General features: G+C 49.0%; 1 protein-coding gene across 2 annotated transcripts; it reads right to left on the bottom strand.

Annotated features, from left to right (window-relative positions):
* Positions 1 to 831: 831 nt before the first annotated feature.
* On the bottom strand, positions 832 to 23,888 carry NCSTN (nicastrin). Of its 2 annotated transcripts, none has more exons than XM_039513479.1 (17): positions 23,765 to 23,888; positions 21,387 to 21,491; positions 19,372 to 19,495; positions 18,320 to 18,438; positions 17,039 to 17,184; positions 15,713 to 15,863; positions 14,670 to 14,779; positions 13,965 to 14,117; positions 11,845 to 11,949; positions 11,537 to 11,614; positions 10,411 to 10,580; positions 8,254 to 8,356; positions 7,925 to 8,020; positions 6,769 to 6,856; positions 6,485 to 6,639; positions 5,388 to 5,600; positions 832 to 2,855 (listed from the first exon to the last, which is right to left on the bottom strand). In XM_039513479.1, the coding sequence occupies exons 1-17, from the start codon at positions 23,871 to 23,873 to the stop codon at positions 2,733 to 2,735; spliced, it is 2,148 nt and encodes a 715-aa protein (XP_039369413.1). In that variant the 5' UTR covers positions 23,874 to 23,888; the 3' UTR covers positions 832 to 2,732. The 2 variants fall into 2 exon arrangements, with proteins under 2 accessions (XP_039369413.1, XP_039369414.1); XM_039513480.1 differs by having other exon boundaries at positions 14,670 to 14,776.
* Between the last annotated feature and the right edge of the window lie 50 nt (positions 23,889 to 23,938).

The following is a 23,938-nucleotide window of genomic DNA, read 5'->3' as shown; positions in this document are numbered from 1 at the left end:
GAGGCCAAAGGTCTGGATAAGCCATGGAAACTTCACCCCCCTTTCCACACCATGACTGTGACTGGGGAGGGTTTGCTCTGTGTTGGTCATGGGTAAAAATAGGATTGCATCGGTCACAACTGGCAAGCCAGCACCTTTTACCAGTGCTAGCTACATTTTAATCACAAATACGTTGCCTTCTTTCGTACAGTTCCTGCCAGGATCTCAAAGCAGTTTATAAATGGAAATGAATCAAGCCTCACTATGCTCCTATGCAACAGGACAACATCCTTCCTGCTTGCAGATCAGGAAACTGAGGCACAGGGGAAGTGATTCACCCAGGGAACAGAAACCTGGGGCTGCTGCCTCATGTCCTATCACACATTAGATCTCACTCCCCTTCCAGAAGTCCTGACTCCTCAATCCTGTTTCTCTTAAAAAGAAGAGGCACAAGGGTGAACTGAGTGATTCGCTGACTACAGCAGGACAGGGAAACATTCAGAGGACTACTTCCTTGCTTTCACCCTTTTGATTAGGCGAGGCTGCTGGCAACCAGGGCTTTTGAGAGACTAAAAAATCCCAAACCCAGAGCAAATTTTGGGCTGTCAGTCAAGTGACTTTTGGTGTTTTCCAGCACTGGCAGCAGCGTGGAAAATTTGTCTTTGCTGCTCTGCTTTCCAGCCTGGCCCCTTGCTTCTCCTTTCCCTTTGTCAGCCCGTGATAGGAGGGTTGCTTATTGCACTGTCCACAGGGAGACTTATTGGCCGTCTATGGAGTGGCGTAGGCACAGACAACAGAGGCAGCTGTTTGTTAGCCTCGCCAGCGATCGGCTTCAGAACAAAAAGCTTGGAGTGGAGAACAGGGAGAAGGTTTATTTCTCTCTTCATAGAGGAATAAATACCGAGGGGGGAGGGAGAGGAAAAAAAAAAATCAGTCAAGCAGCCTTCTGAAAACAGCATGAGCATTAAATCTGCATGTAGAAGAAAAAACCCAACAATTTAAAAATATGGCTGAAGCCCTGATGATAGCAACATGATTTTTGATTGAATGTAACAATAATTCTATCCTGGCCTTAAGTAGAACCATTCATCCATAAACCTTACAGCATTTTATAGAGGAGAGCAAGCATCATATACTGAACAATGTAATCCCCTCTTTTAGGAAACTGTTTGTGAGCTCATATCTTTGAGTTCCCCTATCACCTAACAGCTTCATTTGCAGAAATACTCTATCGATGGCAATTCCAGGCAGATTGGTTTAGTTCTGACAGAGTTGGGGTGGGTTAGAAGTTAGGTAGGTGAAGGGTGTCAAAATCAGTTACCATGCAAGGGTAGTTTTTCAGCCTAAACTGAGACGTGAAGCTTTTCTCCATCATTACTAGGAGCAATGAGAAGAAAGTGAGCAAAGAAACAGTCCATCTTGGAGTCTCAGGAACGGTGTCCTGATAGCAAGACGTATTAGTGAGTGGAGCAGTTTCCTCAAGGGAAGCAGTGGAAATCCAAGACTCAACTGGAGAACAGATGGAATAACTAACCCTTCAGGAGGCTGAAGATGATGTTTGGGTTGGAACTGACCAGCTCCACTTTCTTTGATTTGTTCCTTTACACAAATCTGAGCTGTTCACTTGGGATATCAACATCCTTAAATCAAGGATACTGAAGGAGGGGAGGAATTTCTGATGCAAAAAGTTAATCCAGGGCCATTGGAGAGGCTGGTTCTCCTACCCAATCAGCCTTAATTGCTATCAATAAACGTTGCAATCAATCCTGCAAAGTGCTGAGGTCAGTGCTAGTTATTAATCATGTTTTATTTTGTGATAGTGCCTAGGGGCTAATCAAGATTGGGGCCCATTGTGTTAGGTGCCGTATAAACAGAGTAGCAGACAATCCCAGCCCCCGAAAGGCTGACATTCTAGAGAGACAAGGGTAACAACTCCCAGCCCAATCTCCGGACATAGCTCTCTCCTCCTTCGGCCTATTATAAAAGGAGAGAAAAGCTTTGTTGTGAGGAAAGTAAATATCTGACAAGTTCCATTTCTCCCAAGAGCAACAGACATGGCAACATCCAGTGGACTACATTCCCCAGAGTTCCTTGGTCCTATAAGAAGCAGCACCGGAGAAAGGCAGTGGGAGCAAAGGATTAGTTTTTAAGTAGTGATTTTTTTTTTTTTAATTAAGCCAAGCTATTTATATATGTACAACCCGGCTGCCTCCCAAATATTGCACTATTTAAAAAAGGAGGAGATCTAACATCTAATTATTTGTTCAACACACCTTCCCTTGTCCGCACTGTAATTTACATAGATTCACAGCAGCTGTCGGACAATTCTTCAGCTAATCCAGATACAAGTGGTACAACTAGGGAGAGCAAAGAAATCTGCCATCCATGTATGTCCCAGAGAGGCCTCTCCTTCATGTGCTTCACACCCACCCCCAGTCTGGAAACATATCCATGGTAGTTGGGTGCTGGTAGCATCCAGTACTGACCCTCTTCAGAGTTGTCCAAAAGGGAGGAGAAAGATTCGAGGCCCTTGGAAACTTTAAAGCAACATGATCTCTTTAGGACTTGGTCAACACAGTTTTTTGGGGGAGTTTCTTCTGTTTCTGGGTTCAGTTTCTTGGGCTCACCCTTGGAAATCATGGCGTGATCCACCTGTGTCCCTATCAAGGCAGAGACATTCCAGTGTCAACCAAGCAGTTTTAGTCAGAACAGTTGTAATCCAAGTGCTGGGTACTTGAACCCGCGGGAAGCACTCAATAAGCCACGGCCCCACCGTCCCCGGGGCTGCTGAAAAGCACATGCGCTTTGGCATTGATGAAGTAGGTTGCGAGGAGAGAGAGGATCAGAATGGCGATGCCCACGACCAGTGTGATTATCTACAGGAAAGGAAACATGTAATGGTGCGGTTACAAAGACAGGATGACGGACTCACTTTGTAAAGGCTCCTGGATGCTGAAGCATCTCAGCAGAGACTCAGTATTGTATTGTGGTGACACCTAGGGGCCTCAATCAAGGATCCGGACTCCACTGGGCTAGGTGGTAAAGACTGGGTCTCCACCCAAGGAGCTCAGTGTCTAAAACCAGAGAACCAAAGGAATTGCGAGACTGGACCAGATCCATGTTCCATCCAGCTTTTTCTACCCTGACACTGACAGTGGCCAGCATTATGCTTCAGCGAAAGGGAGAACAGACCTTGCATTAGGTAGATGGAGGATAAACTGCTCCCCACATTAACTATTAGGAATTAGAAGAAAAGCTAGAGATTGGTTTAAGCTCCAAGCATGAGGTTTTAATAGCTCTTCCAAAATGTGTATTTGCATTAACTATTTTATCCTCAGACACGTCCAATCCCCCTTTGAATCTTGGCCTCAACTACATCCAGTGGCAGAGAGTTCCACAGGTTAAGTGTTGTGTGGGGGGAAAAAAAATCATTTACTGATTCTGAATCTGATGTATTTTCATTGTATTGAATGTCCCTTTATTCTTGTACCATCAGACAGGAAAAGCAGAAGCTCCCTGTCCACCTTATCTTTACTATTTGTTATTTATACACTTTTATCATCTCCTTTCTTATTTGATGCCTTTTTAAGAAAGCAGAGAAATTAACTGCTCAGTTTATTAGTTCTTTATTTCAACGGCTAAATACACACAACTGAGCATGAATCCTTTGCCCTTGCAGAGCTCCTTATCCATTCCTAAGGTCCCATAATGGGCTGCTCTTCCTATACAAACACCTACCAGTGGCAAAGCCAGAGTCACTGCGCCTGATTCTCCTTTAAACGGAGGCACCTTTATACTGTCACAGGGTCATAAAAGAGCCTTCGTGTAACTGAGAACCCAGCTCGCTAGCGACGCACTAGCTCTGCATGGCTTGTGCTGGATATTTAAGGGCTGAGACAGGGCAGGCAGGGAGTTACACTTGCCTGGGGTGGAGTTAAGAGGCACAACACAGACCAAGTAACCACCCGCTGAGTGAGTAACAACCCAAGCAGCCCAGCAACTGCCCTGACATGCATGCCCAGCCCCTGGGTGACACACACGACAATGAGAGTCATGTACATTCACAGGGTTTAGAGACAGGGGTATGACATCACTAACAGCCAACCAGAGAGCTCCAAAGCAGGCCCACAGTTCAAAAGCCCCCTCAAAATTAACCCTTATTTGGCTGGTAGCTAAACATCAATGTAGCCATTGGAAGGGTGCTGAAAGAATTTTGTTGACCTTACTAAAAACCTGGATCAATCCTGTAAAAGAAACAGACAAGTTGTGCTTCTCTGCTTTTAAATGAACCATCTGATAATGTATTGATTTGTATTTGATCCCTGGATTTTCTTATAAAGGCACCTGAGCCATGGCTGGCTATCGTACTGCGCAAAATCAAAATATCGTCCATTTCAGAAATCCACCAAACACATTAAGGTTGCAAAATCAAGCAATCGAAAGACAGGCTGAATTCTGGCGCTTCCTTCTTTTTGCTCACGCATGATACAACCGTTAGTTATATGATCACATGTAATTAAGGTGGAGTTAATGGTGACATTTAAATTGTTACTATTAGGATTCAAAGTTAACATCCCACTAGGATGTCTCAGCTCCCCCCCGCCAGTCCCCCAAGGCTAGCTACAGATCCAAGCGAGGGCACTTCATTCACACTTGCTTCATATTTGGAAGGCTTTCCTTCACCATAAGGGCTAGAACGTTTGTTTCTAAAAGGAAGACATGCTCATGCAGCACAATTCCACAAGGGCAAAACCTCTGAGCAATCAGAGCCCTGATTATACACGTTTTGGCAAGACAATGGTTAATGTACAGAATATTCTTAAATTTATACAGGGCCCTGTCAGCCCAGAGGATCCCAAAGCATTTTACATGCATAATCCAACACACAGAATATAGGACACACCTTCAGTTTGAGTTGGGAGGGAGCTCAGAGCACTTTAAGAGCATGAAGCATCATTATGCAGCTGTTTAGGGGAGAAACTGAAGACTAACACAGTGCCTAGCTAAACTACAAAGGGGAACTTTGGGGAACTGAATGGAATTATCCTTGCTGGAATTTCGCCAGAAGACTACAGTTAAAGCCTTCAATCTTGCAAAGTGTCCCAAGTTCTTTAGTCACCAAAAATGGTCAAAACCCCTCTCACCATATTAGGCTATTGGTTCAGAAATGACTTGGGGGGGAAAGCATCTATTGCATCACTGATGCCACTTTCTGCAACACCCAGGATTTCTGTAGAGGGTCTCCTAAGAGTTCACCAAGCCCAATCCTGTTTAGCTGGTGAGATCTGATAGGATAGCACAAGGTGTCATAAAACCTGGTCACAGCATGTGTTTCAAAGCTTGCTGGGAGACATTAAAATCTGTTCTCAACATCTTCTTTGAGTGTTTAGAAATACACCCCAACTCACCTCTAGCTCCTTGCTGGCTACGAGAAATATGCGGGCGCGGATATCCTTCCAGCGGCTCTCTGTCCACGTGGAGTATTCTGTGGAGCCCCACTGCTTCAGCTCGAAAGCAGGAGAGGCAGCCTTGGTTAGATGGACAGTTGACTGGACGCAGAAGGGAACTCGCGATGTTGAGTTTGGGTCCCTGGAACCCTGTGCCCACGTATAAACGTACATCTGCAAAGAGAATGCTGGGGAGTGAGACCCAACAGGGCACTAGCAAAGAACCATCAGAACCTTTTTTCCTGGAACCTCACTGGCTCTCCAGGATCATAATAGGCTTTACTGATTGTACTGACTGTATGAGGTTCACTTCACCCATTGCTGAAAAGCATCTCTCTCTGGGGTGGAGCGTGTGTTCTGTTTAACTACACATAACAGTGTACAACAGCTGAGGACTGCGAGTGATAGTCCTGTGTCCAGCTGAAACTGCAGGGGAATTTATGTCGGCAGAACGTAATTCACAAGCTGGAGTTTATCCAGGATCTCAGGGCTAACACCCCATCTCTTGTCAAAGGCATCATGGGATCTTTGATACCCAGGAGTGGCCAAGGCTCATTTTTATGAGTCTCTGTAGAAGCTAGAGAGATTAACTGGCCAAAGAATGAAGGACCCCGACACCAGGACTGGGTAGAGGCCCATTGGTGGTGGATGCTTGCACTGCCAATGCCTGTGCTGTATGTGCTGCCGGTGTTGGGATCAAACTCAATTCCAGGGTATGTCAGAATGGCATCATTCACGGGCAGGACATTGGACACTCAAAGCGCTGATGCATCTGTGACCCAAGTTGCCATCCCAGCTGTACTCACTTTAAAAGAGCACTCCCTTCTGAAGCGTCTCCTGCCTCGGGCACTAGGATGCAGCTGGGATGCCTCTATGATGGAGGAGGACTTTCCTCATCTCTCCCATGTCTTGTTCAGGACAGAAGGAAATTTTTCCATCCAGCTTTCTTCTCAGAGGCGAAAGTGAGACCAATTCATCGCAGGGACTTCAGTGGAGTTCACTAGCCCAGCGTTTCTGTTCCTATCCCCCACCCTCATTCTACTCAGATGGCAACTTACTTCCTTCTCGGGGTTGGGTGTTTTTTCAGGGTTCAGGCACTCCTCCTTGGTGAAATTGACAACTGTGCCTGTGAGATTGGCCAGAACGTACTGCACTAGCTGGGTGGTATTCACCAGTGTGGTAACCGCAATGTAGTGCTGGGGAAGTTCATCGCCTGGGAGAGTCAGAGAAAACAGGATTGGCAGGGAGAAAGCCAGATGCCAAAGAGGCTACCACAGAACTTTAGAAAGTTCCCAGGTGACATATCAAGGTAGCTCTGAATTCTTCCCCAGACCATGCTTACCCAAGAGTCCTTTCAGGTCCTGCTTAATGATGGACTGGAACCAGGAGTTGTTAGTTTTAATCAGAAACCCGTAGAGCATTCTGGAGACCTGAAAGTGAGATGGAAATGGGTTCATCCACATTCAACTTTACAAGACGAACCAGGAAGTACATCTGCCTAAGGCTTCAGCTGGAGTACTGTCCCCCATTCTGGGCACCACACTTTGGAAAAGATGTGGACAAATTAGAGGAAGTCCAGAGGAAAACAACAAAAATGATAAAAGGTCTAGAAAACATCACCTATGAAGGAAGGCTGAAAACACGGTTTGTTTAGTTTGGAGAAGAGAAAACTGAGGGGGGGACTGAGGGGGATTGGTCCTGCTTGGAGCAGGGGGTGGGACTAGATGACTCCTGAGGTCCCTTCCAACCCTGATATTCTATGAAAACCGTGTTCGAGTACGTAAAAGGTTGTTATAAAAAGGAGAGCAATAAATTGTTCTCCTTAACCACTGAGGACAGGACAAGAAACAATGGGCTTAAATTGCAGCAAGGTAGATTCAGCTTCGACATTAAGAAAACTTCTTAACTGTCAAGGTAGTTAAGCACTGGAACAAATTACCTAGGGAGGCTGTGGAATCTCTGTCACTGGGTTTTTTTTTTTAAGAACAGGTTAGACGAACACTTGTCAGGGACAGTCTAGATAATACTCGGTTGTGGGAACGTGATCTAATGGCTGAAGCACAAGGCTGGGAGTCAGGATACTTGGGTTCCATTTGCAGTTCTGGGAGGGAGGATGATCTAGTACCTAAAGTGAAGGGCTGGGAGTTGAAAGTCCGGGGTTCCGTCCCCAGTTTTGCCACCTCCTGCTTGCATGACCCATCTGTGCATCAGTTCCCCCCATTCGACCCACCCCCAATGCTACAAAACAAGAATAAATATTGCTCTGTTTTGTTGGGGGCTTGTGTAGCTTAATATCTAAGACACTGGGATCTGATGGGAGGCACAAGAGAAGGGTAAAGTGTTAGTCATTCAGCTATGGTGGAGAAAGGGAGAGGGAGGCAGGCACCCAGGGAGACAGACAGGCCAGCATGCTGTGTAAACACACATAAACAGAGACAGAAGGGAAATACGTGAGAGCTCAGCATGGATGCCAGGGACTGGATCCCATCTGCTCGTACCGTTCTTGGATCCGCTTGAATAGCAGAGGTGTTGCCGGTTCCCCCTGCAAGCTGGTAGAGAGCACGGGCGACCACTGTGGCTACTTCTGCCAGGGACTGCAAGGAAAGAGGGCTCTGTGTTAATCAAGACAGGCAGGCCCAGTTCAACAGGGAAGGAGAGCCAGCCAGTCCCCACACATCCATCAAAGCATTTATAGCACGTTCATATCTAAGCGCCTAATGCCACCAGCCCAGTCGAAAGCACCCCGGTAATGGGAAGAGACCCCATCACCCAGCACTCAGATTCTCCCTGCCGCAAGCAATGGACAGAGACAATGTTTTGCAGAAACCTTAGCTGTGTCAGTGACATAGTCCAGGGTCTCCTCGGGGCTAAGCCCCTCAGGATATTTCATCAGGATGTTCTCTGCTGTGTCATACATGCTCTGGTAATATCTGAAAGAGGAAGAGAAACAGGATTGGGGAAAGGGGCGGAAAGAAATCACAGGGCATGGAATTCAATTCAGTCCATGCCTGAAGCAGACATTGGGAGTGGTCCCCAGGGAGTGAAGTCGCAGCTTTGCCAGAGCGCTGGCCTCCCACAACACTCCTTAAACCATTTAATGAGGCTTTATAATTATCTCTGGGCCTTGCACCACTTCTCCCATCTGAGGATCTCAACACAACTGACGAGCAGTGATTAAACCTTAGTTGGGTAGGCGTTACCCCAGCCGTTACGTGGATGGAGAAACTGAGGCACAGAGCAGGGAAATAATACACGAGGCCACAAGTCAGCGGTGAAGGTGGGAACAGAACCTAGAAGTGTCGATTCCTAGTTCCATTCTCCAACCGGCCCTATTGACTCTCCGGCACTAAAAGGTCCAAGAGATTCCAAGTTAACTTTGTGACAGTGTCGCATCAAGACATCTGCAGCAGCAGCGCACAGTTGAATCGAGGCCTGGGCGAAAAGCCCAGCACAATGGTCTGTGCTTCCAGGTTGGATGGGAACACTGAAAGCAATTTCCCAAGAGTGAAGAGGAGTTGGAAGGACGAGAAGCACTACCCTCCTCTCCAAAATTCTCCAGCGCTCCCAGAGCTGTGCTGCTGCGGCGTTTGGAAGGCGGCTGCTCTCCCTGGCTGTCTGCAGAGACGGCGTGACAGATCAGAGAAGGGGGTGGGTATGAGGGGAGAGAGGCAACCTGGAGTTACGGGATGGACAAGAGCCACAAGCAATTCCCTCCCCACTGCCATCCCTCCATTCTCCAATGCCCCTGGGAGAGGATGCTCATGGAACATGCCACGAGGGGGTCAGGTGGGGTAAATGGAAGAGCCTCTTCCACTGCCTGGGGCCCCTGCCACCGCAAATAGAAAGATATATTAAAAAAACAGCAGCTTCTGGAAGAGCAGATGAGGCTCAGGCATGCTCAGCTGCCATTTGCTCACCTCTGGCTTCCAGCCAGCTGCGGGGAACGTTTTCTGTACAAAACTGGATTTTTTTCGCTTGTCAGGATAATTATGTTGCGCCTGTTCAATTACATGGCACATGGCTGGCTGCTCCCCCCACTCCCCTCTGTCCTCCGTCCACCACACTGCTTGGATGATAGGCAGCGCACCCCCAAGGTGGGATGTTCTGGGAGGCTGAGCTGCCCTCTGCTGGCTACCACTGGAAATGGAGTTTATGTCCCCTTCCGAGCTGGGCACCTCCTGGAAACAGTTTTGCAGGCGTTTGCTAAGCTTTGATAGCGCCCACAACCCCACACACTGGAGACAGAGGCTCCAGCCACATGGGGGCAGATGCTGGCTGAGGTGAGAGTGCACACACCTGGGTTCTTTACCATGGACTGCAGAGGGTGTCAGGTGCTTGGGTTTCTATTAGAAAATGCAATGCATCCCGGGAATCCTTACATTACAAAGGAGTGTGCCAGGCTGCATCCACTGGACTGTGCTAGGAATCCTGGCTCTGCCATTCTGGGTAAGTCACTTTGGCTACCATCATAAGACCTGGTGCCCAAGGGTTCTGAAAGTCAAACCACGTTGTCTACAATTCTCTGGTTTCTAGTCACTGGAGAATTTCTGCCCTAATCTGTGTCTCAAACTGCCCCTCCTCTAGCTCACCATGTCAGGTTCAGCACTGTCTTGGGACCCAAAGTCCCAGCTGTTTGGGGCCACTTTGAACTGAGGGAAGGAGAGGAAGAGACCAAGTCCAGTTCCTAGCAAACAGGCGTCCTCATCACAGCGACCCCCTTCTGGTCAGTTTCAGCACAGAGGCTAAAGAGCAAACCGGCCTGAGGTTTCCCCTTGTACCTGGTCCAGGTTTTGGCACATGGGTGCTGTGATGTGGGGGTAGCTGCTGGGGCTAGCAGCCTGCCCGGCTGTTAAGCAACACAGAGGTTTTATTTTGCTACTAGAGTTTAAACACCAGACAGGAAGACAGTCACATTCCAGGTGAAACCACCTGCTCTCCACACCCCCCCACTTAGAGACAGTGGAGATCGCATTGCTCCCCATACCTGTTCTGGAAGGAAGTGCGATGGTCAGCCAGGACCACCCCAGGGATGCTCTTGGCCCTCAGAAAGCGCTGGAAGGAAGAAGGCGGGAGAGGCTGAGACTGATCGACCTCCTGTAGAGTCACATTCGCACCCATGCTGCTGTTGATCAGAGCTTCCACCAGGGTTTTAACCTGAAAAGGGAGAGAGAGGAGTTAGGAAGCTCTACTGCTTCCATCACGCTCAGTGTTTGGTCACACGAATGGCCTGGAGCTGAACCGCTTCGGGCTGGGATCATGTCAGATCTCATGCTAAGCAGGGTCAGGGCAGGGTAGTACTTGGAGGGGAGACCATCATGCACCCAAGTGCTGCAGAAGCAGCAGTACTTCAGCAGAGGGTTCTTCTTGCTGAGTCAGTGATGCTGGGGAGCACAGAGGTACACGAGGATGAGTCTAAGTAGAGAGATGGAGCGAGGTCCTGACCTCTTGGGATTGTTAAAGCTCTCATGGCACTTTCTGCTAGTCAAGGCAATGGCCCTATGATTTGACCACATTGTGAAATTTCATTGTTTCCTTAAATTCCCTCATGGTATCAGTTGGACACAGAATTTTTCACTATGCCATGAGCTACTGTGTAGCTTTGTTGTGCTGCTCATTCCACACCAGAGATGGTTGCATATCGGGGTCAGAAAAGTTAGCAAGGCCAAGTGGGTTCCTCTGGGATGAAAGCTGCTGTTAAACATCTAGGACATTAAAGAGGCTATGGAGAGTGACTCAGAACTAAGAGACCCCATCCCCCTCCACCCCCCCCCCACACCTCTGACACTAGCAACAGGTCATTAGGTGGTCAGCAAAATCAATGGGAGGAGTCAGACATGCCTATGCCAGTGCCATGCCCTCCTCAAACCACAGTGGGTCGAGGATCTGGCCCTTTGCCCAGCAATGGGGCCCCGCTGTCAGTGGAGAGATGCAACTGCAGAGAAGCCTCTCTGTGCTGATGGAGCTGTACTCTGGGATTTTCCCCTGCAGGGTGTAAGCGGCTTTCCCTTTCCCTTGCTTGTACACCACATCTAGGCATCTCCATGCAGCTGGAAACACAGAGCAGGCACAGGGACTCAGATTGTCCTCTGTGCAGAAGGGAGTTTCATTACCTGTGGTTGAATAGATTCATTCCTCCGAGAGACAGGGTCTGTGTGCACCCATAGAACAGAGGAGTTCCGTAAAGCCACCTGCAAGAGAACAAGCCACTTGTCAACACACGCTGCTGACCCATCTGGATTTTAAAACGCTTGGTGCAGAGGGAAATCGCCAAAAACTCCCTCCAGAGAGACAAGACTGACCGTGGGAGCTAGAGTGACCACCACATGGGTGGTCACAAAGTGATCAAAGGGGAGAAACAAGGGCTGGCTGGGGAAAGCCCAACTGTCACCAAAAGACAGGCACAAAACTTGTCCCGCACCTGACTCAGCTCCAGGAAGGAATGAATGTTGTCCAGCCGGATGGGAAACTTGTCCATTTTCATGTCATATACCATTCGCGAGCTGCCAATGTAATCAAAGGTCTCCTGTGATGGAACAAGTTCATGCATGAACCATAGGCATTTGGATAGTTAATGAGCTCAATCCTAAGCAGCGTTTGAGAGGGGGACGTGGAGAAGAAGAGAGAATCTGGAATTTACTCCTCCCCCATGTCTTTCTGAAAATTCTGCCATTTGGCGGCATTCTAAACCTCCCTCCTCCAAATAAAAAGGCTCTTTGCTGTCTCTTTATGAGTCAGGGATACAGGCCCTGATGGCGGGGATGGGCCTATAGCAATCTCCAGAGATCGGCTAATGAATTCCACCAAACCCGAGGAAATCTCCATCCCCATCCCTGTTTCTAGGTGAGGACTGCAGGACACTGTGATCCAGCAGCGGCAGAAAGCAGCACAAACTCCGCCTCTGTAATGTGTGAGAACAGGCTCTATGGGCCCAGAGTGACACGGGTATTTAGGCACCTCAAGATGCAGGCAGGTTTCTTGAGCCCACAGAGAGCCATGGGAGCTGGCTGCCGAACTGGCTTAGCCACTTACGCAAATTCCACCAGTCTCCTTTCTGCACCTTTTGGTGCCTAAAAGCCTTTGAAAAGGCTTCTCCACCCACGGAGTTACTGCTGATGGAGTAGCCCAGATTCACTCCCCGTGCGGGCGCTCTTACTCCAAAAGCAGGGCCCAACGTGCCTCATGCTCCATTACAGTTAATGGGAAAGACATGGACACAAAGCCCCGATGGCCTCTGCACATCACTGTAGTATCTGAATGCCACCTCCCACATGGAGCCGACAGGCCTGCAATGGCTAGGGACAAACCAATGAGTTAGAGGTCCTTATTTTCCACTGTTTTGCTCTTCTGAATCCCAGTGTTAACACTAGTTATTAACCCCAGTGACTAGATCGTACCATCTCCCGTGAGACTCTGAATACAAGAGCACGGGCAGAAATCAGGTTAGGGGATTCCAACTTCTTTCCACCCCTCTGGGATGGGGAGGGGGCTGTAACGGGAAAGCAGGGTATCCTGCCATCTAATAAGGGGAGTGTGCAAGACAGAGGTGAGCACCCACTGTCAGAGGCAGGAGGTGTCCTGGGGGTGTCTCCTACCATCTCCTCAGGGAATGGCAGGCAGAAGTCAGGCTGCCACTATTCGACCCTACCCCAAAGCTCCTGTACACTGGAACCTGACAACTCTCCCCACCTCCTCTACATGGTACACACAGACTGCCCAAGCCACCGCTCCAAACGCAACTCTTAGGGAAGGACTGACTACAGATCCCCAAGCTGGGAGTGTCACATGGCCACTCCACAGGACCGTGGGCGCTAGCTTTGCAGAGCTACACAAAGATGCCTGGAGGGGAACATCAGCTGCTAACCATCACTTTCCTTCCCTCCCCACAAGAGCTTACCCTGGCTTAACACAGCTGCCACTGCTGCACTCTAGGAAATTAGCTACGCTGCAGACAGCACATCGATTTTTAATCTTGTCTCACCTGGTTTCATTTGAAGATTTACACTGGCAAAGCTGTGACTTACCCTGATGGCAGGGTACAGGTCTAAAGAAGCCTGGAAGGTGCGGGTGAGACATTAGGGATGCAAGAGACCCGTTCATTCATTGGGTCCATCACCACGTCAGGATAGGCTACAAGTGCCTTGGGAAGAGGTTGCATCAGCTTAAGGGAATAGGAATACGAAGAACTCAGGCACCCAGGCTCTAGGTTTCCAAAGAAACTATTTTGCACCAGGATGAAGAGAGAGAGAGACTCTTTTGCTCCCTCAACTAATTGCAGCAGTTTAGAGGTGATGCCCCTAGAAAGTAAAAGCCCCCCTTGTTAGTGGCTTTTGTGCAGTTCCTTCAACAGGAACTCCATAGGCTCTGTGCTCTTTGTGGGACAGGGCTTGGTGTTGGAAGAGGGATCTCTTGGCTTGGCACAAGGCAGGTGCAGATGCACAGAGGTTTATCAGCATCTGTGGAAGATGCTGTCGAAAGGGCAGAGTGGATGGGGAGCTGATTGCTAGCCCAAGACAAGCTAGGAGGGGATGAAGATCTTACCCCTTGGAAGAAGGTGAACATGATGTTCCTTGGTAGCATCTGAACATCTGGCACTTTATGAAGGGCTTCAGCAGCCGCCAGGTGGGTCACGAAGGAGGCGACGGCGCTCTCTGCCCCTGGGGCTACGTTCCAGAAGAATGAATGGCTGTCAATCTGTGAGCACAAGAGGGAGGAGTGAACAACTTATGCACACATGGAGAGAAACTAATACAGGGTCACTGGTGAACTGTGGACTGAAGAACGGGCAAACCCGACTGGATAAAACACAGTCGGGACCTTCACCCCCAAACTGAATCCATCCTGGAAGCACAAAAGCAACTTGCTCTGCCAATGAATCTTAACATACTGCTCCCACAGCTATACCAGTCCTGGAGCCTCACGCGTAGCTGTGCCAATGCAGCTCAGTCCTAGCCTGCAGCACATACTTGTATTCCAGGCCTGGATCTCTTGTAAGCTGTACACACCAACTGTGATGTGCTATTAATGGTGCAACCGATGGTCACTATAGGCTAGACCAGTGGTCTCCAAACTTTTTTGATTGCGTGCCCAATCAGTAAAAAATTTTTGAGCATGCACCCCCTCCTCCCGGCTGAACTGTTAAAGCAAAAAAACTCAGACTCCCGGCTAAACTGCCAAGGGAGGGGGGAAAAAGCAAAAAAGCCACTCTGACTCCCCAGCCCAGAAAAATTAGGCATCACCACCTACTCGAGTAGCAACAATGATGACTTCATCCACAGGGTCTATTTTGCTGGAGGTATTGATGGGTTTCAGCGTGCTCCACACATTATAATCGGACAGAGCGTCGCAGACTTCTTCTAGGAAGCAGAAATAATATGGTTCAAGAGCAGGAACTCTGGCAGTAATAAAGAACAAGGAACTGAAGCTATTCTTTGGCCAGTTTGGGAGGTTCAGAGCTCACCAACTGATCCAACAGCACCAGGCCCCCTTCTAGTGATCAGGGGTGAAATCCTGACCCCACTGAAATCAATGACAAAATTCCCATGGATTTCATTTTGACCCCCATGTCACCCTGTGCATTCACTGCTCCTCTACCATTTTGTCTATTCACCCCATTATCCCCAAAATAAGTCAATCCAAATAATATACTTAGCAGCATTAGGTCCCTTCTCACCCCTTATCTCCCTTTCTCGGGATGGGATGTCCTGTGCTGTAGACTATTGACCTCTGGACCCCAGGGTGTCTTATTGCTTTAACTGTAAACTATTTACATTACAGTGAGGAAACTGGTATCACAAAAGTATCTGATTAAGGAAATTAACTGCACATTGTTCTTGTGTTTTGCATATTTAAGTCTCAGTAGTCTGGCAGGTTCTTGGGCTGTGCACTGGGATGGAGGCCGGTGCCATCACTCCAAACCCATAGCCAAGAAGGAATTTGAGAGACCTTAATTCAACAGAACCACTTTCCCCAACCAAGGGCCAAACGGGCTGTTTGCTAGGACCACATGTCCTGTAAATAAAGACAGACTGCAGCAACAGTCACCTTTAGCACAGAGGCGCAGTCTGTGGTGACTACAGGTCCCAGAAGGCTTTACTTTCGCTTGAACGCTGCCTTCATTACAGAACCTACTGTGACCACAGACCACTCCACCATGTTAAAGGTCAGAGTGGTGCCAGGCTGTATTGTATAAAGCTATGGGTTGTGTTTCCTCTTTCTAATGCACACACCATGTCCCACTTGAATTCCCACCACCAGTCCCCACCCCACCCTGCTAGGAGTGCACTCACCTGGGTTGAGGCTGAAGGCGGTCTGGAGGGAGCTCCGTCTCATGCAGGTAACCGTGTTGGTGACAGCATGCATGTGGGCGAAAAGCTGCATGGCACACAAAGGGTACTCTGGGACAGAGCCATTCTGCGGGAGGTTATGGTCTTGGTAGCACTGAGACAGAAATATGAATCAGTACCTTGCTCTGATACAGCAGAGTGGTCTAGCCGATAGGACACAGGACTGGGATTCAGGAGACCTGGGTTTTACTCCCAGTTCTGTAACTGACTAGCTGTGAGAGCTTGGGCAAGTCGTTTCACTTCCCCTCCCACCCTTTGTCTATCTTGTCTATTTAGAGTGTAAGCTCCTTGGGGCAGGGACTGCCTCGTACTGTATGTACAATGCCTAGCACAGTGGGGCGCTGGTCTCAGGTAGGGTGCACTGCCACAATATAAATAATACAAGCAGAGGAAGAAGTCTTTCCCCTTAGACAGCATCTTTTACTTGAAGATCTCAAAGCACTTTACACAGGTGGCTAAGTATCAGACCCCTACTCTCCCCTTTACAGATGGGCACACAAGCACAGAATAGATATTAAACCAAGACTCCCCTATCTGATGAAGACTCTTAACTGGTTCCAGATTTTAACATTACATACAAACGGCCTGTTTCCCCCAACCCACCTGCAAAAATTTACTGATTTAGGAAGTTGGCAACTCAGATGAGCAAAAGTTAGTGTGGAAGAAAGTATCTCCCTACCGAAGTGGCACAGCTAGACTTCCCTCTGTAGGTGTTAAGGCAGGGGTGGGCAAACTATGGCCCAGGGGGTCATATCTGGCCCTTCAGACGTTTTAATCCTGCCCTTGAGCTCCCGACGAGGAGCAGGGTCCAGGGCTTGCCCCACTCCGCGTGGCTCCCCGAAACAGCAGCGTGTTCCCCTTCTGGCTCCTACACAGTCCCTGCCCCAAGCACCGCCCCCACAGCCCAGCCAATGGGAGCTGTAGGAGCGGCGCCTGCGGACAGGACAGCGCATAGAGCTGTCTGGCCGCACAGGAGCTGGAGTGGGGACATGCCGTTGCTTTCAGGAGCTGCTTGAGGTAATTGCCACCTGGAGTCTGCACCCTTGATCCCCTCCCCTAGCCCCGATCCCCCTCCTGCCCTCGGTCCAGCCCAGAGTACCCTCCTGCACTCCCAACCCCTCATCCCCAGCCCCACCCAAGAGCCGTCACCCCCTCCCGCACCCCAATCACCAATTTGGTGAGCATTCATGGCCCCGCCATACAATTTCCAAACCCAGATGTGGCCCTCAGGCCAAAAAGTTTGCCCACCCCTGTGTTAAGGTACAGTACCTGCTTAATAACTTGAGTCTCGTTGGCATCTTCAAGTAGAAAGATGGGGAAATTGAAATCCTCGTAAGCAAGCCCATTCCCGAGAGGATTCCACACAGTCCAGTTGCAGTGAGCATACTGAGGGCCGTAATCATTGGAATAGACACCTGCGGGCATGGAGAAACGGGCAGGTCAAATCATTGAGGGAACAGCGCAGACCGTTGGAAAGGCAGGGCCTGCTGCGCAAATTGCAGCAGGAACAGAGAGACCACCACCACAGGCTAAGAAACCAGCCGTGAAACCAACAGAGATGGATTCAGTTGCCGCATGTGGGGAAAACAGGAGACAGAGCACTGCCATGTGAAGAGAATGAGAGATAGGCACATGCAAAGCCATCATGTGCCAAGAGGTTGGCAGCAGCACATAATGAGCATTTATCACATGCTGAGAGAGTGGAAGATGCATACAGAGAAACATTGTACTGTGAAAGAGAGAGACACACACCATTTTCTGAGATCCATCATGTGCTGGAAGCACCTCAAAGCATTTACAAAGTGCCAGTCACTGTAACACCTACGTGCTGTGTGAACAGCATGAAGGTGATGGGATGACAAATGCCAACATACCAAACTCACCTACAGCACCTTTCATTGCAAAGCATCCCAAAGCGCTGTACAATCTATACATAGTATAGCAATCACTTCACCCACCACCAACCTGCAGCCACCTCTGAGGTGGAACACAGCAGTGGGTTAGCAGCCCACAGCAGAGGGTTAGGGCAGACAGTGAATAACCATTGAAGTGAATACCCAAATGAGCCTGCAGGGGGAACATAGGGAGGTAGAATGGAATTCAGAGGGCTGGAATTTGGCCAGGACACTGGGATTAAAAGTGCAGTACTACAAAGAGAGCCATAAGACCTTTTAATGCCCATAGGTGGTCAGAATGAGTTTCATCCCTCATCTGAAAGAGGAACCGCAGAGAGACCAGGTCAGTCTGCGTGACATAAGGAAGAAACCCCTTAGTGAATCACTAGCATAACTTTCTAGAGCACCTCAGATGTTCCTTGGAAGGTCTCCTATTTGCATACTGACCTCAACCCAACCCTTGCGAAATCTGACAAGATTCCAGCACAAACTGGTTACACCTACAGAATGTTAACAAGCCTAAATTATAAAGCAATAATTCACACACAATCCCACAGCAAGTGTAAAGCCACAGGTTTTCAGTTTTTTGCAAAACACTTCCTCCTACTCTGATCACCCCCTCCTGAGCCAAACTAAGAATTTAACGTTTCCTTACCAAACCCATCATTTGGGCATTTTAAGCCAGGGGAGAATCCTTGTGCGGGGCTGGGTTTGGAGATGGCCACAGCCAGCCCAGAAATTCGGGAGGATCCCTTCAGCTGCAGCATCAGCTCCCTGGAACAAAGCGAGAATGTGGATGAAACAGCCCCCCAAATTCCCTGGCAATCTTACCACAAGGAAAGATTTAGGCCAGGGGTTCTCAAACTGTATTGCACTGTGACCCCCTTCTGACAAAAAAAATTACTACATGATCCCAGGACGGGGGACCGAAACCTGAGCCTGCCCAAGCCCCAGAACCCCAAGGGCTTCAGCCCCAGGTGAGGGGCCTGTAACCTGAGTCCCAGCACCCAGAGCTGACACCCTCAGACTTCAGCTTTGGCCCCAGGCAGTGGGGCTCGGGTTTTGGCTTCAACTCCAGGTCCCAGCAAGTCTAATGCCAACCCTGGTGACCCCATTAAAATGGCATCATGACCCACTTTGGGGTCCCAACCCACAGTTTGTGAACCACTGATTTAGGCCAAGCAGCAGTAAAAGTATCACAAGCCAAAAACCATTCCATAAGCTGTACCACACCCTTGTGAGATAAGTATTTGCATTTTACAGCTGGGGAAACAGAGTCATTAGCAGAGCCAGGAGAGAACCCAGGAATCCTGCTCCAACTACTGAGCCGTCTATTGAGACACTGGCCGGTACAGGTACCAGTGTACAGGAAGAACACTCCTTCTAGTTTTCCAATTTACTTTTCTAAAAGTAGGCACAAGGGTCTGGTTTTCAGTGGTGTTCAGCACGCACAGCCTATAAAGGGTGCTTCAGAGGCACAGCACTGCCAAAAACCAGGGCTTTGGGGACCAATTCCCAAGCACCCATCTCAAGTGAATTCAGAATTCCAGATCTGGCTGCTCAAACACACACAGGCGCTTGTCCCGAGGGCCCAAATGGCAAGTGTGGCGACTGGATTTAGGGCCCTTGTGTCTGCAATTTGGGCTCAGGCTGCTTTGGCAGAGAAGAGGCGATTAAGAATTGTTAAAATTCACCATAGCTCCTTACCTGGTGAAAAGCTCCCCCTCTAGCAGTACCATGTATGGGGGATGAGGTCCATCAGTAAGCACCCATTTCAGGTCCTGGTCCTTCTCCACCACATGGATTACTCCTGTGTCTCCATTCATGGAGGCTGCAGAGAGAAAGACAGAATGCTCCATGGTTCACCAAAATCCATTTCCCTCAAAGCTGTACACTTCCTGGGCACTTCAGTGAAAGGAAGATCAACATATGGGATTAGAGGGAAGAAGCGACTGACTTGCACAGTTCAGTTAAGAGATGACCAACAACAAAAAAAAACCACAGCGGGGTAGCCATGTTAGTCTGGATCTGTAAAAGCAGCAAGTGGGTATTCACCCACGAAACCTCATGCTCCAATATGTCTGTTAGCCTATAAGGTGCCACAAGGACTCTTTGCTGCTTTTACAAAAAAAACCCACAGCCATCCTTTAGATGAATCAGGCTGAAAGAGTTGTTTAAGAGATAATCATACTAATCATCTGCCCTTTTAAAGCAGATTTTATCTAAAGATTTTGAAGTACTTTAGGTACATCAATGAATTAAACATCACCTGCCTCTTGGGGGAAGAGGGAGGATGTTGAGTATGAACCTTACTTTATACAGGGGAAATGAGGCACAGAGATGGGAAGTGCAAAGAGGAAACAGGAGAAGTCAGCCACCAGCAAGTGGGGAATGTCCAGGAAAGAAGGGAACATATCAGCTGAGAGTACATCTGGGGAAGCATGTGCAGTGAGACAGGAGGTGTCCTAGCAGCAGAGAAGCCATGTACAGGACTCAAATCACAATCAAAAGAAAACAGGGTGCTTAACGTTTTCCAAAAGCACTTACTGCATCAGAGACAGCTAAAGATACACAGATGGGATCACGTTTCCCGGTCCATAATTGCTGTAGTTGTCATGGGAGTATTATGGGATTGGGAAAGGAGGTGCCCGTAAAACAATCTGTATGAAGAGGTGGCTCCCAGCACTATATGAGACAGCCGCAGCACCAGCTAGGGGAGAAGGCCATGTGCAGTTGGTTGTTCTGCCCCTTAACTGCTGCTAACATGGCCCATGTTGGAGAGTGGTTCACTCTGAGGACACATGATGAGACTCAAACACAAATTAACAGAATGCTGAGGCACAGGAAACCCTTTCTGCACAGCACCAGTAGCAGCGGAGGGACTCTGTCAGATCCGTGCTCCTTCTCTGTCATCCCAGCAACCCACAAACCTCAGCAGGACAACCAACCCACACAATTAAAAACAAACTAAAAACACAGCCCAGGGAGAGTTTTAAAATAATACTCTAGACAGAGGAAAGCACGTGAAGGGGAGGATGCCCCACTGATTACACACACCCTGGAATCAATTTGACAGGAACAAAAGACACGTGACTGACCAGCAGCATGTTAGGCATGTCGTCTTACCGAAGTAACTACACATGCTGCGGTTTAGCAGTAACTGTACAAAAGACAAGGAAACTGACACAAAACTACATTATAGAAAACAATACAAAGAAATTTCACAATGAGAGGCCTGTGTTATAGAGGGACAGGTCAGTGCACAGGGCTCCTGGGTTTTGGGAGGATATTAAGGAAACTTTTGAGCCCTGGTGAAATCTAACTATTTAAATAAGAGGAAATCTCCTACTATCATCTCATGGATATTAAGCTAATTACATATGAATGTGATAGGACTTGGCACCAAGAGAGTGTTGCCAACTCTCACCATTTTATTGTAAGCCTGGATTTCATGATTTTAAACCAATCTCAGGATTTCTGAAGTGCCTTGGGTTGGGAATACCGGGAAGCAGTGAAGCGACAGCACCTCTCATATGGCACTAGTGCGATCACACCTGGAGCATACAGCTTTCATTTTTTGGCACTACATTACCAGAAAGACATTGACAAACTAAAAGTAGTTCAGGAAGAAGCTACAAAAATGATGAGTGTTCTCTCAGTAAGTGAAAGAGAGGTGATTGCCTCCTTCCACTTAAAGTAAAATAACCATTCACAACACTTACACTGACAGCCTATTTGATGAGTAGCATTCAAAAGACGAACACACGGGGCAGTCTTGTTTAAGGGGATATAGATTTTCCTCTCTACAGAATTGCCCCAACAGAAACCTGAAGAGAAAGAAACAAAATTCAGGATAAATAAGAGGTCACACCCACTTGGTTCTGTAACAAGAACGAATTCAATTTCATTTAGGTCTTGTTGCCTTCTGGGTGAAAATTAAAGGCACCTGACTCAAGTAATTCCTATACTCTCTGCTAAACGCCAACTGAATAATTCACTTCCCCGTAAATTCCCTTGCAGTTTTAACTGAAGTATTCTTCACTTCCTATCACTCCCACTGCTGTATACTGTTGATATGTGCTGTTTAAAAGCTATCACATACCTAACCTGAAGAGGCTGCTTTTCAGCCATGGGTGGAGCTCTGTGAAGTCTGGATGAAAGATGCTATATGCAACATGAACCAATTTAGAAATGCAGCAGAATAAATATGTCAATTCTCAGTTCTGTTGTCTGACAATCATTACAAAGGCACACCAGAATACCCACATCCCCGAACCAACAGTTAAAATGACGGTGGATTGATTTTAGTGATCCATACACAGGATCTGGAGCCAGGAATGTGAGGGTTCTAATCCCAGCTCTGACACACACTCAATAAGAGACCCCGTGCAAGGCCACATCACTTCTGTGTGCCTCGGTCTCCCTATCTGAAAAACATGTGTAATAGTAACCTTTCTGACAGGGGTGCTGGGAGGATCAACGTTTGCATAATATTTTCGAAGATACTAAGTGCTAAGTAGGGACTGTGATTTTTATTAGAGCAACAACAATCCTTAGCTCTTATATAGCACTTTTCAAAGGTCAGTATCGTTATCTCCATTTTCCTGATAGGGAAACTGAGGTGAGAGGGGCTGAGTGACCTGCTCCAGGCCACCCATAGGCAAAGACAGACCTGGAAATAGAATCCGGTCTCCTGAGTCCCAGTCCAGTAAGGTCATAAAGCATTTCAACACATCTCTGTGGCTTTGCTAGTTACTCAATCTTTTACCTGGGTATTCCTAATTCTGGGTAAGTGACAGAACTGATGATCAGCATCTCTTTTAGTGGATACATAAATGGTGTATTGTCTTCGCAAATTGCACAAACATTATAGATTTTGTAATAATACCACACAAGTATAAGATACCCTATTTCATTATTTTCTATTTACTGCAGTATTTCAGAATGAAATTTAACATGTAACACGCTATAAAAAACAACAACGTAGCCCCCAATTAAACAATATGCAAATTAGGATTATTTACACAACACTGGAATCTAGCATCTCAAAATAAAAATCGATCGACTTTAACGTGCACACTAAGCGAATGCAGTGAGGCAGAAGGCAGCGTGTGGAACAAAGGATGATATCTGATGGAAGCTCCCACAGTTGCTGTTTGTTTTATCCAAATGAAAAGTCAGCCACAGAACACTAGTGTGGGTTCAGCATCATAGTCCCAGCAAATAGCTCAGTAATGCCCGTCACTGCACACTGGGTGCCTACCCCGCACCTTTTAGCACCATGCCTTGGGGAGCTCTCAGCAAGTGGGAAGAAATCCCAGCACAACTAAGCTGTGCAGCAACGAATTCCCAGCCTGCCAGGAGCCTAGGACAGGAGCATCACCAGCCTGCTGCTGACTTTACCTTCCCCCATCAAGAGAGAAACTTGTTTATCCGGAGTCCTTCTACAGACGCTGTCTGCAACTTCCCCCCCACAGGCCAAGCCCTGCCACCCCTAGACAGACCCAGCTCCAACAAAGGCTGTATCAACCCTCCACTCCTCTGCCCGCCCCCCCAACCCCCGGGGGAGGAGCCCCACCATCCGACTCGCCGCTGCCCCCCAAAGCCCAGGGGGCAGGGACCAGCTGCCCCCCACAGTCCCCTGGGTAAAGGGGGTCCCGCCCGTCCAACCTGCCGCTGCCGCCTCCCAAACCCCAGGGGGCAGGGACCAACCTGCCGCCCCCCCCGCAGCCCCAGGGGAGGGGCCCGCCTGCCACCGCCCCCCATAGTCCCGAGAGAAAGGGGGTTCCCCCCCACCCGACCTGCCGTCGCCCCCCAAACCCCAGGGGGCAGGGACCAGTCTGCCACCCGCTCACAGACACAGGGGGAGGGGCCCCCCGCAGCCCCGGGGGAGGGACCCGCCTGCCACCGCCCCCCATAGCCCCGGGGGGAGGGGCCCCCACCGCCGCCCCGCAGCCCCGGGAGGAGGGACCCGGCAGCCCCGGGGGGAGGGGCCCCCATAGCCCCGGGGAGAGGGACCCGCCTGCCACCGCCCCCCATAGCCCCGGGGGGAGGGGCCCCTCCGCCCCGCCTCCTGCCCTCACGGGGGAGCGAGTCTCACCGCAGCCCAGCACGCAGAAGAGGAGCGCACGGAACAGGGTCTCCGCTCCCCGGCTCCCCCGGCCCCCTCGCTCCCCGGCTCCCATTCTCCAGCCGGCCCCGGCCGCCATCTTCTCCGCGGCTTCCGCTTCCTCCCCGGGCCCCGGTCCCTCTGCGCGTGCGCGCGCGCAGCCGG

Source organism: Mauremys reevesii, linkage group 24 (assembly GCF_016161935.1).
Source record: "Mauremys reevesii isolate NIE-2019 linkage group 24, ASM1616193v1, whole genome shotgun sequence".
Lineage (NCBI taxonomy): Eukaryota > Metazoa > Chordata > Testudines > Geoemydidae > Mauremys > Mauremys reevesii.
Note: the sequence above shows the minus strand (reverse complement) of the source record. Positions and strands in the feature narration are given on the sequence as shown.